The sequence below is a fragment of the Cherax quadricarinatus genome, chromosome 6 (assembly GCF_038502225.1).
Source record: "Cherax quadricarinatus isolate ZL_2023a chromosome 6, ASM3850222v1, whole genome shotgun sequence".
Taxonomy (NCBI): Eukaryota; Metazoa; Arthropoda; class Malacostraca; order Decapoda; family Parastacidae; genus Cherax; species Cherax quadricarinatus.
Genome location: NC_091297.1, coordinates 5,269,094 through 5,278,101, shown reverse-complemented (window position 1 = coordinate 5,278,101; position 9,008 = coordinate 5,269,094). Strand labels below are relative to the sequence as shown.

At 39.9% G+C, this 9,008-nt stretch overlaps 1 protein-coding gene across 1 annotated transcript; it reads left to right on the top strand.

Moving 5' to 3' along the window:
* Window positions 1–840: 840 nt before the first annotated feature.
* LOC138851172 (uncharacterized) lies at window positions 841–7,250 on the top strand. The gene is made up of 3 exons (XM_070079972.1): window positions 841–1,059; window positions 1,212–3,685; window positions 6,996–7,250. Exons 2-3 carry the CDS (start codon window positions 1,997–1,999, stop codon window positions 7,023–7,025), a joined length of 1,719 nt encoding a protein of 572 aa, XP_069936073.1. The 5' UTR covers window positions 841–1,059; window positions 1,212–1,996; the 3' UTR covers window positions 7,026–7,250.
* Window positions 7,251–9,008: the final 1,758 nt, after the last annotated feature.

Sequence of the window (9,008 nt, the reverse complement as noted above, 5' to 3'; positions counted from 1 at the left end):
TGGGGGATGTACTGAGTCATGTGAAGAGGAATTTTTCTGAAGGCAGTGTAACACCTGCAGTGTTTTACTTATGACGACATAATTCTTTTTGTATGTGAAATATCTGACACTGTATACTTTTATTTATTTATTGTAAAGTGTGTTTTAAATAAAACATAAAAAAAATAGAACACGGTTTGCGTCCCCCATCTGGTTTTTTCGTTTAATTATTAACAGTCGTTCATTACGACTTGTACTGAGTTAATCTGTCTTATTCGTCAACCCTGACTCTATGAAGGACCAGTTGAAATACAGCACTGCAGGAGGTCTACTGGCCTGTGCTGGGGAGGTGTTTCACATACTCAACCACTCGTGGATTTGTCTAACAAATTTCTAAAGCTACGCAAAGTGCTCGCCAGAAATGCAGTGCACATTACGGACGATCCACTTCTCTGTATAATACTTTTCATATAATGTTCTGATAGTAACCATGTTGATGGTAATCAAGGACACGCCTACTCGGCTAGTTTCTTCCATTCAGAATGTATCCCCAAAATAAATCCTTCTTTATTAGTTCTCAGTCTTTCCAATATGAAGCAGTGACTGCGGCTATTGTTGTGTAAAGATATTCCCAAGAATTTAGTTATATCCCTCTTCGAGGTATTGCTGTTTCATCAGTGCAGACTTCTGCCACAACACCTCCAGGAACATCATTCTAGGCTGTAAGTTCCCTTACTTTTATTACTTCTCTTTATTGAAAAGTATCAGATAATGGAGATTAATTTGTCTGGATGTTTCCCAGAACATTTATGAGCGTGCTCAAGCAGGTAAGATGAGCACAACTGGAAGACCTCTGTGAGGGAAAAGTAGGTGTAAGTGGGGTTAAGGTTGTTCGGGCAACCAGGAACCATTAGAGAGTTACGTTGCGCGCGCACACACCCCCCCCCTCTCTGGCGGGCTGGGGCAAAACTAGTTCCTGGTGTCCGATTTGTTAAAGTTTCTACTCCTGGTAATATTGACCTTACCTGGTGTGGATGGAAGTTTGGAGAGTCACTTCGCCTCCACTCTTCTCCTAATCAGGTAGGGTGATCTACCAGGAGTATTACTGTTTGTTCTTTTCTAGTGTTTGCTGGTTACCAGTAATGATTTTGGCCTTTATCATTCTTTTTCTTTCTTAGATGTTATATTATCATGACTATGGGTAACCAGTTTTATTTTCTCTTATTTGTCAGCTCTGTTCCTGGCGTGGTCTTCCAGGATAGACGCCAGATAAAGGGGCAAGACGTGTGTTAATAATACTTATTAACATTATTCTACAACTACCGGCCCTTACCTATACTACTTGTGCTCCATCCAAGTGGTAGGAGATTCCAGAACATCGGATTACCATCTGCCCAGGATAACCTACATAAATAACATCAGAGGAACTATCTAGGGCCATACCTACTCCTACCCAACTACCTGAATTGAAGGCCATATTTTTTTTATTATATTTAAATTTTAAGTAAAATTCTCAAAAATCATTATATCTTGTTTTTCCTTAAATCATTTCTTTATTTATTTATTTTTCCATTAGTTTCTTTTGTTCAGTTGGAAGGCGTTCCACTGACAATGGCGACCTTGCCAGGATACGACTCTTGAAGCAACATCGTCCTGATGGTTCAACTGGTTGTGAGTATAACATTTAAGATAGAAAAGGGTGAGTTAGTTGAGGTGTCAAGTCATTACTGGTAGTCTGGTTGACTTACCGTTGTTTGGTTCTAGGGTTCGGTTTAGAAGTTTACCTATTTGTTGGACCTGGGAACTTTGATAATAACCCCTCCTGTGTGAACCGTGTGTGTTTTGCTTAGTGAAGGCTATTGAGCCCACAAGTGTATTCTTCCAGGGAGAAATATTTATTTCATTTTCTACTTTGGGAAGTTTAAAGTGTGCGGACTGTGTCCCTCTTTTGTAACAGACGTTACTGTTAATTTTAATTGTCAGTTGAAGTTGGGTGCTTAATATTTCTTTTTACAAGATGGATTCTTTAGATTTCTGGTTGAAAGCGGGGAAGGAAATGGGATTTACTGGACAAAGCCTTGATAGTTACATTACTGCTAAAATGGCTATTGAAGAGAAAAAGGAACAGGAAAGACTAGCTCGAGAAGAGAAAAAAGAACAGGAAAGACTAGCTCGAGAAGAGAAAAAAGAACAGGAAAGACTAGCTCGAGAGGAAAAAAGACTAGCTCGAGAAGAGAAAAAGGAACAGGAAAGACTAGCTCGGGAAGATAAAATCGAACAGGAAAGGATAGCTAGAGAAGACAGAGTTCAGGCAAGAGAGGTAGCCTTCAAAATGAAGGAAATTGAAGAACAGGCTAAGCAGAGGGAGTTAGAACAATCAAGGTTGGAATTAGAAGCCAAGAAGATAGAACTATCTAAACAGAAAATAGATGAAGGGGTACTAGAATATCCTTCCCAAGAACCTAATATTAGGATGCCACAAATACCACCTTTCTCAGAACAAGATGACATAGCGGCATATATTACTAGATTCGAGAGTACTGCTACTCTCTGTGACTGGCCATCAGATTCTTGGGCTACTAGGCTTGGCTTACTACTGTCAGGTTCAGCATTAAACGTCTATTCCACTCTACCCTCTGATGTTATTTCTAGTTATAGCCTGCTGAAGAAAGCTATACTTCAGGCTTTCAAAAAAACTACTCATCATTACAGGTCTGAGTTTAGACACATTAAAATAACTCCTAATCAAAATTACATGCAATTCTTAACAACACTTTTCAGATTATTTGATTCGTGGATTGAAAGTGCTGAGGTTGACCACGATTTCGAATCTTTACGAGACCTGATGGTAAGAGATCAATTCCTTTCTTCTGTAAACTCTGACTTACGAATATTCATTAAAGAACGAAACGTTCATACGGCTGCGGAAATGGCACAAGCTGCTGATATATATGCGTGCGCTCATAATAACTACCCTAAAGAGCGTAGCAGATATAAGCCTGTTGTGCCTAAGCAATCTGAGGGATCCAAACCCTCCGTACCTAAGAATTCCACGGCCTTCACAGTAAAGTGTTTCAACTGTAATGAGTGGGGTCATAGACGGCCCGACTGTCCTAGAAAAAAAGGTGAAAATGTCGGTAAATGTTTCACTGAATCAAACATGAACGCACCTTTTAGTGAAGGTACAGTCAATGGCATGAATGTATCAACCATTCTTAGAGACACTGGATGTTCCTGTATTGTTATCTCAAGTAAGCTCTTCCCTAACCTAGATTCTTCACGTTATAAGTCCACTAAATTAACTGACTATTTAGGAAGAAGCGATTCTTTTCCAACAGTCAGATGTTTTGTTAGGTGCAAATGGTTCTCAGGGTGGGTAGATGCCGTAGTTGCCCCGATAACCTCGTGTTCTGTTTTGGTTGGGAACATACAAGGGGCTGCTTTCCCATCTGAGAAGGACTGTTTGGAATTTGGAGTTTCCAAGGAAGGGTTGGAACCTAATATCTCTGTTTCTTCACAGATAGTTCCAGATGAGATTCAGTTGGATAACCTAAATCAGAGAGCTGATGGTTACAAAACTCCGGTAACACCTTTAGTAAGTCAGTCACTTGAACTGGACAACGCAGACGCCAGTGGAAAACTACGTGGGGCACAATCTATACAACAACTAGACTCAATTAACGTCGTTACCAGAGCTCAGTCTAAGGTAAAACCTATCCACCCATTAGTTCTTTCCAAAGGAAAGCCAATCGAGCTGTCTCATATAGATTTAGAGGGTCTTCAAAAGACTTGTCCTTCCTTAGAGGAATCTCGGAAGTTAGCTTTAAATGGCAAGGTGACCCAGAGAAAGAAATTTTCTTACAAGTTTGAGTTCAAACACGATCTTTTGTACAAGACTATAGAGTCTGCGGACAAACCCAATGACGTTGGTCGAAGCCTGTTAGTCATTCCGCAGGATTGCCGTGAAACCATTTTAAAGATTTCGCATGACTTGCCAGTCTCTGGCCATTTTTCACATAGGAAGACCTATAATAAAATCAAGGACCTATATTTCTGGCCTAGCATGTCCTCTGACATCTATAAGTACTGCAGATCATGTCACGTATGTCAACTTTCCACGCAGAAGGGTAGAACTAGGAGAGTTCGTATGGTAAAGATGCCAATTTTCTCAGTCCCTTTTGCAAGGGTTGCAGTAGATATAGTTGGTCCTATCACACCTCGTTCATCAGGAGGCCATAAATATATTTTAACTATGATTGACTACGCGTCCAGCTTCCCAGAGGCGGTACCCTTAAAGTCCATTACGTCCATAGAAGTCGCAGAAGCCTTATTTTCTATTTTTTCACGTGTAGGTATACCTCGTGAAATTCTGTCGGATAAAGGGGCTCAATTCACTTCAGAATTAATGGAACACGTTTATCAACTTGTGGGTGTTAAACCTCTTTTCACTACACCTTACCATCCGATGTGTAACGGAAGAGTGGAGCGACAACATGCCATCCTAAAGTCAATACTAAAAAAACTATGTATTCTTAAACCAACGGATTGGCATAGATTTTTACCATGTGCTCTTTTCGCAATGCGCGAGATTCCAAGTGATTCCCTTGGTTATTCCCCTTTCGAATTGCTTTATGGGAGACAAGCTCGTGGTCCACTATCTATTTTGAATGAACTTTGGTCCAAAGATATCAAACCTGAGGTTCAAAACAGCTATCAGTTTCTTTTAGATCTAAGGGAAAGGTTGGAAGAAACCGCAGATTTGGTCAGTAAAAACCTAGAGATGTCTATGGAAACATACAAGACCTATTTTGACCATAAAAGCTCCAAGCGCACGTTTAATGTTGGTGATGAAGTTTTAGTTCTCCTACCTGACAAATCCAACAAATTGCTAATTACATGGCGCGGACCGTATAAAGTAGTGAAGGTCTGCAATAAGGTAGATTATATCTTGGATGTCAAGGGTAGGGAAAGAATGTATCACGTCAATATTTTGAAACGGTACCATCGAAGAGAAGTTCATCTTTGCGTAAATGCCTTTGACGAAGATACTTCTTCTTTCGGCTTGGATACAAGTGGTGATTCGTACGAATGTAGAATTTGTATTATAGATGACGAGTCTTTTACAGAATCGAAGGAGCTACTGGACATCTTAACGCATGATCCCTCACCAAAGAAGTCAAATGTCAACATTAACAACGACTTGTCGAATAGGCAAAAGTCTCAAGTAAGTGCCTTAGTAAACACATTTTCTGACGTATTCACAGAGGTACCAGGACTTACCACCACTATTGTACACAAGATTGAATTGTCGGATCATGAACCAGTAAGGCGGAAAATCTACCCTGTTCCCGTTCACTTACGGAAAACTTTTGATAATGAGGTTGACAAACTATTTAACTTAAATATCATAGAACCTTCGAAGTCGGCTTTCTGTTCACCAGTTGTCATGGTTAAGAAACCCGATAATTCTTACCGACTGGCACAAGATTTTCGTTATTTGAATACTATAACTAAATGGGATGCGGAACCCATGCCAGTAATTGATCATGACTTGTATAAATTCCATGACTGCAAATTCTTCTCAGAATTAGACATCTCACAAGCATACCATCAAGTGCCATTACACCCAGACTCGAAACCATACACTGCTTTCCCTACTCATAGAGGTCTAATGCAATACCGCACAATGCCTTTCGGCTTGGTTACCGCATGTGCCACGTATATTAGGCTTATGAGAATAGTTCTTTCTGATCTAAAGAATGTATCAGTGTATTTTGATAATATTTATATCATGACAAATGTCTGGGAAGACCATCTAAATACACTATCGCTTGTTTTGAAAAGACTAAGAACTCATGGACTTACAGTTAAACCACAAAAGTGCTTTCTTGGCTATCACAAGGTACAATACCTTGGGTTCATTATCTCTGATAACAACTTTTCACCACTTCCTAATAAGACCAAAGCTGTTTTAGAAAGTACGTTCCCTGCTACCAAAAAGTTATTAAGAAGTTTCCTTGGATCTGTAAACTTCTATAGAAACTTCATACCAAATCTAAGTAGCTTAACTTCAGTTCTTACAGACTATTTGAAAAAGGGTGTCAAGGAACCTCTTAGTTGTTCTGAGGAAGCCAACCAAAGCTTCGAAGAAATTAAGAGTATATTTTCAAACCCCCCTGTCCTAAAATTACCAGATATTAATAAAATATTTTGTCTCCGAACAGATGCCTCCCATTCTGGACTCGGGGCTGTACTACTTCAATATTATGAGGAGACACCTTTCCCAGTATCTTTCGCCAGTAAGAAGCTTCTGCCCAGAGAAGAAAGATATTCCACTGTGGAGAAAGAATGTTATGCTTTAGTATGGGGTATAAGTAGATTTAAATACTACCTATACGGTAAACCCTTTGTGCTTGAAACAGATCACAAGCCACTGATGTACTTGGAAAACTTTAAAGGGTCAAATAGCAGACTCTTGAGATGGGCTCTGGCTATTCAGCCCTATAAGTTTAAAGTCGTTTATATTTCTGGCTCTGAAAACCACTTTTCAGATTGGCTGAGCCGAGGTTGTATTTAGTGCTTTTCCCTCTGTTCGTTGACTTATTGACTCCGTCCATAAGTTTTGGAAGGGGGTATTGTGAGGGAAAAGTAGGTGTAAGTGGGGTTAAGGTTGTTCGGGCAACCAGGAACCATTAGAGAGTTACGTTGCGCGCGCACACACCCCCCCCCCCTCTCTGGCGGGCTGGGGCAAAACTAGTTCCTGGTGTCCGATTTGTTAAAGTTTCTACTCCTGGTAATATTGACCTTACCTGGTGTGGATGGAAGTTTGGAGAGTCACTTCGCCTCCACTCTTCTCCTAATCAGGTAGGGTGATCTACCAGGAGTATTACTGTTTGTTCTTTTCTAGTGTTTGCTGGTTACCAGTAATGATTTTGGCCTTTATCATTCTTTTTCTTTCTTAGATGTTATATTATCATGACTATGGGTAACCAGTTTTATTTTCTCTTATTTGTCAGCTCTGTTCCTGGCGTGGTCTTCCAGGATAGACGCCAGATAAAGGGGCAAGACGTGTGTTAATAATACTTATTAACATTATTCTACAACTACCGGCCCTTACCTATACTACTTGTGCTCCATCCAAGTGGTAGGAGATTCCAGAACATCGGATTACCATCTGCCCAGGATAACCTACATAAATAACATCAGAGGAACTATCTAGGGCCATACCTACTCCTACCCAACTACCTGAATTGAAGGCCATATTTTTTTTATTATATTTAAATTTTAAGTAAAATTCTCAAATCATTTTATCTTGTTTTTCCTTAAATCATTTCTTTATTTATTTATTTTTCCATTAGTTTCTTTTGTTCAGTTGGAAGGCGTTCCACTGACAACCTCTCTTTGTCTCTCTCTTTCTGTCTCTCTCTCTCTCTCTCTCTCTCTCTCTCTCTCTCTCTCTCTCTGTCTCTCTGTCTCTCCCTCTCATTTAGCAGACGGAGGGTCGAGCCTCCACCAGTACTTGTGCTCTACAGCCCACGCGGGTTTGCCTCTTCACGTGGAATGTTTAATTAATGATCCACTTGTATCACACTGTCTTCACTCTCTCCTTCCCACCCACACTCCTTAACTACCTCCCTCTCACACTCCTTCACTCTCTCGCTCCCATACTCCTTCACTCCCTCCCAAACTCCTTCACTTCCTCCTTCTCTTCCTCCCACACTTCTTCACTCCTCCCACACTCCATCACTCCCTCTCGCACTCCTTCCCTCCCCTCCCTCTCACACTCCTTCACTCCCCTTCCTACACTCCTTCCCTCCCTCGTTCCCTCCCCCACTCCACCCCTCCCTTCCCTACTCCACCTCCTGGCACCTGCGTTTTGAAGCTCTAACTGAAAAAAAAATCGATCAATGAACCTAAGGAGAAAACAAAGTTATGTATGAAAAATTATGTGTATGAAGTATACAGACACAGTCCTGAATTATTACTACATATATAATTTGGGAAGGACACAACTAAAACAGACATAACACTTATTAATATTAGTTGTACCCCGGAGATGGGTAGGATTTTAGGGACAGTGGGTGGTAACAGTATCCCTCCTTCCATACCCACCCATTCATCCCTCACCCACATAAGTTGGACCTTTAAATAGTTATGAATTATTAAATTTAAGCCAATAATACTGGTAAATTATGTTTGTGGGCTGTTTATGGGTTATTAATGACCTGACTTTACTAATTAGTCGTTTGGTCTAAATATATACGCAGTTATAGCAGAATATACACAGAATGTGTATAAATTATATATATCAACTTTATATTGCATAATTAGTGCATCATTATAACTATAAATTTTAATGAATATTTATCAAAACATTTCTTGGGTCTCACATCCTAACGCTTCCATAACAGACAGATACACTAGAGGTCAGCTAACATAGTAATCTACTGCTTTAGAATTAACTGGGAAGCTAACATGCATGAGGTGTACCACATCCCAGACGACGCTGTGTCTTTTATGTTCCGCTTATCAGTTCTATTGTTGCTGAATCACTCTTGAATTTCACAATTATAGGAGCCCACCAAGTTTAATTATTTCATAGTCCTCCATTCACTCCGATACACTCCTTGACGGACGTGATTAAACCCGATTTGTTTTCTCTATTACACTCTCCAAATAGTTGTGTACAACGCCATGTTTTGACGCCCCTCAACCTGTCTGTTGGTTCTCTTGTGACTTCAAACTTTTCCAAAAGCCACATCAACGCTACATTTTATAAACACTATTATATTATTAAATTTTTACACACTTTCAGGAAATTTATAAAAAATTTCCGCAGTATGAAAAATGAACAGCATTCTTTTTTAGGCGCAATGAGAAACAAGCAGACACAAAAATGGGGATAAAGGTACAATCGATACTGGAGAAAGCAGACACACATACACCAGTACAATACGAGGTTAGTACATCACTAGTGCTAATAAAAAACACACCAAACTAGAACATCTCAAGTGAAAAATCCTATTTCA